We start from the raw sequence: 11041 nt of genomic DNA on the forward strand, positions 1-11041 counted from the left end.
CGTTCATGTAGTACCCAAATAATGGGCTCCGATACAGATTATGTTTGATTGTGGTTGTGCGGGAATTTTAGTTGTTTGTGCGGTTTTTGTCTGCTTTAGTTTAGCTTCTTTGAGTTCTTGCTTTTATAGTTTTAGCAAGCTTCATATTTTGATAAAAAGTAGCTATGTACGGATACTGAAATTTTGATGATGTTTGTGGTAGCGTGATTACTATGTTAAATAAGTTGTTCCTTAGGAGGCAAGCAGTTGGTTAGGCCAACGGTGTTCTTCGTTTGTATCTAAAGTTCAAATCTCTTTCTCTTCAATTTGAAAAACTATACAAGTTTAGAATATTGCTGGTATATCGATTTAATAATAAAAAGAGTGGAGGAAGAATGTTAGAAGAGGAGTAAAAGAATATATATATATATATATATATAATGAAAGGGGTACACAAATTGTAAACCAAAAACTACTTCAAATTTTTTTCTTTCGAGATTTTGTTTTCATTCATTCATTCTTTATGTTCTCTCTCTCCCTCTCTCAGCACCCGTCTTCTCCGCTCGTTCTTTTATATACTTTTTCCACATCTCAAGCAAAACAAGTGAAAACTAAAAACAAAAAATAGTTATCAAACGAACCCTACATATCAGTTTTTGGCAATATCAATGGAGAATGTAAATATGCATTACAGGAAACGCATATATTTTACACTCAGTGGTACTCTGAAGATGCCCCTACAACGTGATCTTCATTACATAATGTATACACACAAAAACAATTATATACCTCTACAAAAAATTTCAAGAAACACAATGCTACCACATTCTTAGACCTAACTCGTAAGTGCACACGCTCTCTATCTCCGATTATCAACTGTCTTTCGTATTTTCTTCGATCTCCCTCAACGCGTAGAATGTCAAAGCAGCCATCATCGACTCTGATAAAATGAACAAATAACCTTTCATCCTTCATGGGGTCGGGTTTATTAGCTTGCAACCTTCTACTAACACCGATAAGATGAAAGATTCATTCATCTCATCAGATTTCAAAAAATGGATGATTTTGGCACTACATTGTTCTTATTCCCGACCTACATACTACAATGGAGAATATACAAATAATGGAGGGGAAAATTTTGGGTGGAAGCGGAAGGCAGACACTAATCTACAAACAAGAGCAGAGGGTATGTACCAAAGGCTATTTCTCTTATTTTGCTTGGCAGATGATCATATGGTATTTGATCTGACGAGTGATGGCAGCCAGTCTCCCAGTATACACACGTACACGAATACATTCTCCATGGCCCAATGCGCAGTATTCCTGAGAGAAGCAAAACGAGTTGTGATTAAACCATTTCTGAAACAACTGAAAACAGCTGGGTGCAGGCGTTATGACATATTTTGACATGTGCAGAAGAGAGATGCTAGAAAATTACCGTGGTTGGAAGTTAGGAAATTTGTCTCTCAACCAGGTCATGGCAGGGCCCGGGCGGCTCAGTGTTAACTGGAGAACCCACGACACTATGGCATCAATCCACAAAAAACCACATCAATAGGAGTCCCTCTTGATTAAACAGACTCAAAGAAACGTGCCACTGCTGAATACAGTTGTTCTTCTTCAAATGGCTTTGACACATAATCATCCATCCCACATTTCATGCACTCTTCATTTGAAGCCTGAATCACATCAGCCGTCATAGCCAATATTGGCGTGTGCCAATTTTCGACATTGCCAAATATCTCAACTGATGCTTCCCCAGCTGCAATTTTCTCATTTACCTCACTCTCCATACCACGGATGAGCCGAGTCGCTTCAAACCTGCACAATTATAGACGGTTAAAAATGAAATCCAAGCTAAAGAGCCCTTTGATTAGAGAGCGAAGAGCGGGCAGATTGATTACCCATCCATTTCTGGCATCTGGAGATCCATAAAGCAAGCATCAAAGTTGTGGGGTGGCTTAAGCTTCAACAAGGCAGCCTTTCCACTCTCCACGCAGGTGACAATTGCTCCATACTTCTTTAAAGCACCTTCTGCCACTCTTCTGTTTACTACATTGTCATCCACAACCAAAATTCTCCTCTCTCTCAGTAACTTTCCAAGAGTTGGTTTGTTTGCATTTAGAAGCCTCTTCTTACGACTTCCAAGGGCTTCTTGAAAGCAAGCGATTAAGACACTTAACCGAAGTGGCTTTGTCAATACTTTATCTACAAGACCCAAAGATGTGACTACATTGCGTTCAACAGGGGTGATGGAGGTAGCCAAGAGAAGTATCTTCGGAAGGTTTATGAGGGATTCCACATTGTTTTTCCTGTGCTCTTTAATTGAATGATGTAATATAATACCAGCTTCTTTATCCCAAACATCTTTGTCAATAACAACCATGGCCAACTCTGTGGAAAGACTGCACAAAGAGACCGTTAACGATGCATTAGAAACATCAAATCCAAGTTCTACTGTTATTAGTCAAACTTTATCTTATTAGTATCACTTTTTCCTTGTATAATTTAAGTCGTATAGTTGTATGGACAATAAGTATATAGTTTTTCTTGTCCCAAATCACTTTAAAGAAAAGTTGTATAATGTACAGCACGTACCAAAATCACTTTCTTAGAGAAGTGAAAGAGAGTGAAGAAAATTGTAAAGCTGTGAAGTGGTTGATGCCGTGAATTCTAATCATAGCAGGAAAATCCTTTTATCATGTTCATAATTAAATGCAACAGAAAAATGTTAAGACCTCGAGTCTTCAATGATTTGTTTCAGGACATAAAACCGACTACAATATAAACTATATTGAAAAGGTAAAATTCACCTGGTGTTGCCGGCACTAGATAGATAAACGCATGCTGATTCCGGATAGGACACTGTATCCACAGATATTCCCAATCTCTGCATATGGTATTTCGTGACCTCAGTTCGGATGGTTTTATTATCTATTATCAATGCTCTCAGTCCTTGAAACTCTGAGACAGCTGGTTCATACTGGTGCCACTTTGTCTCTAGGGAACTTATTTCTCCCTTCCCAAAAGATCCCGTAAATGAAAAGGTACTGCCAGTGCCAGGTTCGCTTACAAACCCGATCTCCCCACTCATAAGATCTACCAGACGTTTACTAATGCTCAATCCTATTCCAGTACCGCCATAAGTTCTAGACGTGGAGCTATCAGCCTGCATAAAAGGTGTGAAAATGCGACTTTGCGCATCTAATGGGATTCCTACACCTGTATCCTCAACTGTTACTAGTAATTTGATCATATCAGATTCCTCCGGAGCTTGTGCTGCGTATTGACTTAAAACCTTCCCAGCTTTTCCATCTATTGACAACGGGAAAGCCACTCAAGGTATTATAAGTTTTATTTGAGACGTCTCCAACTAAGTTCAAGCCTTGTCTTAGAACTTCATCCATAAGATCAGGTGGGGCCCTCACTTCATCCACCAGATGCACTGAGACAAATATGTGTCCTTTGTCATGGGTGAACTACAGTTTAAACAAATTAGCAGACAATTAGCATAATGAGTACGTAATGAAACCAGTAAACAGTATTAAAAGTGAAACAACATTGCAGATAGTTCTAAGCATAATCATCTGATTAATCTGCCTTTTAGCATAATTCATGGAGACCGAGGATCTAACCATGTACAAGTTCAACTATATTTCTATTAGCACCTGGTAGCCTTTCATTTTCAATAAAAGACAGAAAAAAGGGAAGTTGTTATCACCAAACCAGTAGTAAGAAAATATCTAACCTTAATTGAATTTCCAACAAGATTTGTAATTATCTGCCGAAAGCGTCCAGGATCACCAATGACAACTTCAGGTACCATATTGGAAACATAAGCAGCCAACTTATCACCCAAAACAAAACCCGAACCACAAGAACTGATATCAGTAACAACCACAGAAGAATACACCAAACACAAAGGTTAAAAGTTGTTTTTACCTCAATTCCTTTCTCATTAGATTTTCCTGAGTTAAGTGATAGAACATTATCAAGCACTGAACGCAAATCAAAAGGTACGGTTTCAAGTTCCAGCCTGCCTGATTCAATTTTTGCCTGATCAAGAACCTCATTTATCAGCGATATCAATTCTCTCCCGCTAGCATGAGCAGTCTCAGCATAGTCCTGTTGGTTTGGACCTAGATCGGTGTCCATCAGCATTTGCAGCATGCCTGGATTTTGATTGAAAATATCATCAGATTATGTAACCTTGAAAGTTTTGCACGATATGGAATGTATCACTGAAGAACTTCTACGTTACCTAAAACACCATTCATTGGTGTCCTGATCTCATGGGAAACAGTTGCAAGGAACTGCAAAAGAGAGAGATGTTCAGCCACCGGTTGATAAAGAAGCATTATATAATATACGAATAAGTAAACAATTGGGACTTTTTTTTAGACCGGGGACAGAGACAATTTTAAGAGAGAACCTTCCAATCATAGGAAATTGTTATAGTTAATGAAAAAAAAAAACCTGAGATTTGGCCACATCAGCAGCTTCTGCACGAACTTTGAGTCCCATCATCTCACGATAGTCTGCCTCCACTTTCGCTATTCGGCTTATGGCCGCATAAAAAATATGACTAACTAGCAAGGTAATGACTAGGACTCCTATTGATGCACTTGCTGCTGTCAAAGGAAACGGAGGTTTGTGCTTAAACCTGCAACCGAAAGAGAATTGTATTGGATAGGAGGAAAAGAAAAAGAAGAGTAATTCCACATATTTGGGCTGATATAAATAATTAACGTTGTATGAAATCTAACCTGCAGTGCATTTCATGTTTGCGTTGTGGATCCCCAAAATCAAGGTTGCTAATTTCCAACAGGCCAGTATCAACAACATCAGTACCATACATGTTGATCGGAGCAGATGCATTAGTTGTATCATAAACATTCACAACAATTGTTTGCTTGCTGGCAAGTTGGTGCAAGAGCTTCTCCACCAGCGATGGAACATCGTAAGATGCACCTAGATACCTATTTATGAAAGCACCAGTATATGAATCAATTTCAGCCTGTAGATATTAGACACAAAATAATTCAAAAAACTTAAGTCAAAGCCATGTCATAGAAATCCAGAAAACTCCACAAATTTACCCCACAGTAGCTTGAATACGTTGCTCTGGTGTGGCATCTGGAGGCAAATCAGCATTATAGACTGCAAATGTGAGTACAACTCCCAGGTGATTGGATTTCAATAGCTTAAACGGGGATGTCAGTACTCCCTTTCCAGTTGCCCTTGCTCGCAAGATGTTCTCACGGTCTTCCTATATAATTAGCAATATTTCACATTAGCATTATAAGAATGGTTACCGGACAACATAATATGCTTTTGCAAGAATGGCTTGTAGATGTAAATTTTTGAAGCGGCTGATAAGTTTTGAATTGTGCAGGTTGAATTATGGTCTAGTGACATCAATGAGCAGCACTGTCGTGAAATTATCAATGTACCATCTCTTCCTTCTTGTACAGGTTTAATTTGGCATGAAGGGTACACAAGAACAAGGGAGGTGACGGTAGTCATTGTTAGTCTGAGGCATGTGGCACAGATAAAGAGGCTCATAAATAAAAAACTGTTAACAAAAGCAGAGAGGAGAGAAAGGAGAGAGGGAGAGCAAATCTTGAAGTCAAAGGCTAACAAATCGAACCTTTCCGGACATCATGTCAATAGAGACAATGTGGGAGACAGTTTCTTGAGAAAAGATCACGGGCGCATATTCATCTTGAATAGGCGCAGAGGCCAAGCTTTCCGTAATAAAATCTTGGACTAGAGTCTGGTCCTCAGTTTCCATTTTTTTTATTGTCCATCCATGTTCCTTCTCAAAATGTTCCCTCTCAGCATGAGTAACTTTCAAAGCATAAGCAACACCACTCGTAAGGGGTCTCTCAAAAGATGTTCTCTCTGTATATTCACCAAATGTTTTCTGTGGAAAGAAAGAAATGCACAAGGTTAAACCACTTAATAACCCAATAGAGTTGGATAACGTTAAAGTTACTGATTAGTTTTTCCTTTCCTTACTTTTCAGTGGTGTATAAATTATAAAATCCTTGAAATGCCTGCTCAAAGCTCCTACTAAGCTGGCGTATCTAGGGGGACAAATTACTTACCTAAAGGTAGATACGAAAATTACCTGATCAATTGCCGTAGGTTGTTTCCGATGGTGAAAGGTGGATACAAGAATAGCTAAAGCATGAACATGATTCAGGCTCACATTAAACTGATCCTGCAACATCCGGGCTCGTTCGTCGCACATGTTGGAAAGTGTTTCTTCCCTCCACAAATGATCTCTTGCACATAAGTGACACAGTAACCACAATGATGTAATGCAGCCAAATATGATAAATACTATAAGTAGATTCGTCCTCCACGTGCCAGCAACCTTAGGAGGCTTTTGGGCTTGCTGTTCCAGTTTCTCTGGCTGCTTCCTCCGAGGCAATGGCTGCTCTTTAACCTTTTGAACCACCTTCTGTTTTTTATTCCTCCACAATTTCATAGAAAAACCAGACAGTTTGTAGCACATGATCATTCCAACAAAAGCCCACCACCATCGTATTACCAATGTACAAAGCAACTGCAAGTCCTCTTTTGCACAATCCTGTGCCACAGAACCCAAATCGTTCTAATCAAAGAACAAAAAACCATTTAGATATTTTGAACCATCACCAAAGAGTTTAGCATTTGTTCTTTCCAGAATAATAATATGGAATAAAATTATTTACATTAAAAAGTTAGTTTTTTGCACAGAAAAGTTATCACCTTTACACCTCTTCACACACTGAAAAAAAACAAATTAGGGTTTTAGTATCCGTATTAGATGCATGGTCCTGGCATGGCATCACGGCACCAACTCAAATAGGGAAAAAATATATATATGCAATTGTGATAGGAAGTTCCTACAGGAAATTGTCATAGAATATATTTCTTCATTTGAGCTTTTCCAGTGTTGAACCTGGTTAACATTTTATTTTTTTCCCCCATTCAATGTATTAGGAAAGGGGTTGACGTGACTCACGTCACGTAAAGTATCAGTACCCATAGCATCGATGGCAATTATGGAACCTAAATTGTAACACTGACAAATCGACACAACCATAAAGCATCAAAGTTATACCTTTCCAAAAATCCTATTTGCTGAAACTGTAGATTGCGTGATGCATGATACGGATTTGTCCTCAAGCAATGATACATCACGCTTCTTGGGCATGTTCTCATCTTGGACCAGGCATTGGTCCTTGGCTTCTTCATTTTCTGCCTCCTCATCTGAACATAGCACCTTCAGAGAACAGGAAATGACATTACTTAACATCATTCGCGGTCCTGGTTCTTTGGTACATTCAAGGGATGTTATCTGCAATGCACGGAGACGAGTGAGAAGAAGTAGAAAAAAAGGGGACATGTAAAAGCTTTTTCTCATAACTATGCAGTTTTCCCCTGTTGATACACAGAAACGGTCTCGAGCACCTTGCATATGAATGCTTAGAGTGTCATCCAACCGGAAAAATAAGTCGTGAAATCAATTGATCAAAAGTTCACTATTCAATTGCTACCTATTCATAAACCAAAATAAGAAATTTCTAAAGTAAAGCACTGTCTCAAGAATTAGAAGCTGCAAAACCAAATAGACTAAATGAGAAAAGCAACTGCTTATAGATGCAAGTTTAAGAAAAGTCATGAGCACATTACCTGATCTGATTCGGAGAACAACGAAGCGAAAGCGAGAACCTGGGACTTGCTGATATTGAAATGCTGCTGCAGGATCCAAGCTTTCTCTCCACCCATATCTGGAGCTTTCTCTCTCATCCCCAAACTTCCATCATTGAAACTCATGAAACCCCAAATGATTGTAACAAAACCCACAAGCCCCAGAATTAGAACCTTTCCTCTCCATCTTCTAGTACAGCTAGTCCCATACAAAGCCTCCATTGCCTTATTCAAGTCAAGATTGAAGGGCAATCTGCCATTAAAACCAGAGAATACCCTACAATTCAGATACATGCTAATGTAACTCCACAGAGATTTCTGGAAGCCGCAGCACAACTAGTCATCAAAATCTGACCACCAAATGCTGAAAACCCAGCAAAATATTCAGCAAACCCAGCTCAGAAAAACACATCAAGAACAATGCTTAGTGAAAAATCTAAATGAAGATGTGAAATTGCATGGAACCCACTTCAGCTTTCAGGAACCCAGCTCCAAATTCCACTGCTTTTTTCACTTTTCAAGTTCAAATCTTTACATCTGGGAAGCTTTGAAAACCCATCAAATTTACACCTTTTTTTCCTGAAGGGGGGGCTACCAATCATGCCAAACCAAGAAGCTGATGAGCCAGAGCAGTGTTATTATTTGGGCAACCTGTGCAGAAATCATTAAGGAGAGAAGAGGGAAAGAATTGGCCTTTTTCTGAATCAGGGCTCTTTCTACCACCCACACTTCTGTGAACCCAAAAGGAGCATCAATAGTGATGCATTTTCTATTTTCATGGACAAAAAACCCTGCACCCATAAAAAAAGAAATTTTTAAAAGAAAAAGGAAAAGGAAAGATTGATTGGACTGGAGTTGGTTTCTATAGAATTCCAACTGGAACCAATTATCAGAGTGAGAAAAATGTGGCTTCTTTTTCTTTTCTAAACCCCACATATTTGGGTGGCCGTTACATATTATATGATCCGAAATCGGCACGAATATTCGTATAATTCTAGTTAGGATAGTATTATTTATATACTCGTTTGTATTTTTCACATATTTTTTTAACTTACAGTGTTGATGACAATTTGAGGTGTAACACTATATGACTCACAACAAGTATGAATATCTATAAAATTCCAACTCAAACCAATAACAAGTTAATAAAAGAAATTGCTTATTTTCTTTTTTAACTCATAATGAGTAGCGGTTTTGAACACGTTCTACGACTCAAAACCCATCTAATATCTATAAAATTTCAATGGCACCAATTATCACAATGTTTAATTGATTTTGAAAACGACATATTACACGACTTGAAAAACGCGCAAATACGGACCCACACTCACTCTCTTATTCTCTCTATTAAGCTTGGTGTCCAGCATTTTGAATTGAGGTTTGGAGACATCATTATCTCATCATCCAGTGGGGGGAAGGTTAAGCAAAAGCAAATAAACGCCCAACATCAAAATTACCCAAAATATAAACAATTCCATAATAATAACACAGCCTTTCCAATACCCCTTTATTTTTCTGTTTTGGGATGTCAAATTTTTAGACAATTTTTTTTATGAACTACATGATTTAACAATTAATAGTTAAATTTTTTCTTTAAATCATTAAAAAAATGCCCAATCATCAACTAATTGTTCTCATTATCACCGCCTAGGGCCGTCAAGATTGCAGCCCGACTAACATCTAGAGTTTTCTAAAACCTTAACCCTTATATCATGTAATTTATAAAGTTAAAAAAAAAAAAATTGATCACTCTAATATTTTTTTTTATTATTATTTTTTTTTTTGTAAGAGTTGAAAGTGACTCCACCATTCGGTGTTTAAAGATATCTGTCACTGCTGCAATGCAGATATACGGACTTACTACATAATGTAGAGAGAGAGAGAGAGAGAGAGAGAGAGAGAGAGAGAGAAAGAGAGAGGCTTCCACTCAGACTTCCAGTTTCTTCTTTCATTTTCTGTTCTTATTTTTTTTCTCTGAAATAATATGACAGACAAGAAAACAAACTTAGAAATTTAAGATCTAATATTGATTTTTTACCGTCCACATTATTTGGTCACAGAAAATACAAAAATAAATAAATAAATTGTGTGACGCTAGTATTTTAGGAAAAAAAAAAAAAAGGGGAATTACTCGGGGAATGAGGTAATGGGTACACCATGTGTGAAGATTCTCAATTAAATTAATTATATATTTTAATGAGGTGGGCATCTGCATGAAAATGTATGTCGGCTATATACCTTACCCGCCAATGTAATATAATGGGACCAATTTGATTAAAACATAAAAACATTGTTTTAAATTAATCGATTAGATTGTACTAGTATATATTTAGAGTTATACGTTATCAATTAAATTAAAACCATGATTAGTTTGACCATCGTTAGAAGCTACTTATTTTACTTAAGTATTGATAGGGTCTATACAATCATGTGACAAATTTGAGACTCAACAAATAAAAAATAAAATTTATTTGGAAATATTTTTAAAATGACTGAAGATGAAATATTTTTTAAATCAAATTCTGAGTAAAAATTCAAGCGGATTTCGAAAAAGTACTTTAAGTATTGACTGCAAGAAACACGTATTCAGTGCTTCTTTCAAGAAACACTTAAAGTACTTTTGGAATTCAAAATTAATTTCATAAAAGATGTTTTCAGTTATTCTAAAAGTACTTTTAAACGAGCACAAAGTCATCAAACTCTTCCATATTTTAATTTATTGTACAACTCTTTCCCCCACTTTTTTGGCCTTATATTGTTGTGGTAGTATATACTTTGGAGTAAACAGCTAGACATCATGGGTTTTAATTTTATCTTTGGAAGTGAACAACATAAGATATTTTTTTAGGCATTGACTTTATCCATTTTATTTTACCTTCTTTTCACCTCAGTTTGTATTTTTCTTCTCCGGCACCATTGTTTTTTTTTTTTTTTTACGTCTTTCTTTGGCTTAGTTTGTTTTGAAATTTAGGCCTTTAACTCAAGTGATAAAAAACATTTACCGATCCATCTAAGGTCATGCATCAATTGCTTCCCGTTTGATATCAATTGTTCAACAAAAGGTATGCTCGTTTGTGTAATATCAACAATTTTTGGATATATTTTTGTGCATAGATTACAAATATCAAAAGCTGGCTCATGCTTTCCTTTATTTTATGATTGAGAAATGATAACCACATGCACTTTGATTTTCCACATATATTCATGTTTAATCATGTTTGTTGTTTAATTTATGTAATTTATTCAATCTGATAACTATAATTAAAGAGAAATGTGTAAGAGTCCAAGAAAAGAAAAAAAATGTGTGATTATCATTTTTCTTCGTGATTTATTCAATCTCACAATTAGCAATATATTT

The 11041-nt window shown here is 36.8% G+C and overlaps 1 protein-coding gene across 1 annotated transcript; it reads right to left on the reverse strand.

The window, feature by feature from the left end:
- Window positions 1-607: 607 nt before the first annotated feature.
- Window positions 608-8580, reverse strand: LOC125474973 (histidine kinase 2-like). Its single transcript, XM_048579257.1, is given in 15 exon segments — window positions 608-1302; window positions 1418-1800; window positions 1884-2384; window positions 2793-3251; window positions 3253-3458; window positions 3728-3826; window positions 3922-4151; window positions 4241-4292; window positions 4456-4642; window positions 4746-4958; window positions 5079-5248; window positions 5630-5905; window positions 6113-6601; window positions 7094-7330; window positions 7666-8580. Coding segments are annotated over 14 exon segments (3681 nt in total). The 5' UTR covers window positions 7978-8580; the 3' UTR covers window positions 608-1302; window positions 1418-1550.
- Between the last annotated feature and the right edge of the window lie 2461 nt (window positions 8581-11041).

The sequence above is a fragment of a genome, unplaced genomic scaffold (genome assembly GCF_019419815.1).
Source record: "Pyrus x bretschneideri cultivar Hongxiangsu unplaced genomic scaffold, Pyrus_bretschneideri_v1 Contig13, whole genome shotgun sequence".
In the NCBI taxonomy this organism is placed as follows: domain Eukaryota; kingdom Viridiplantae; phylum Streptophyta; class Magnoliopsida; order Rosales; family Rosaceae; genus Pyrus; species Pyrus x bretschneideri.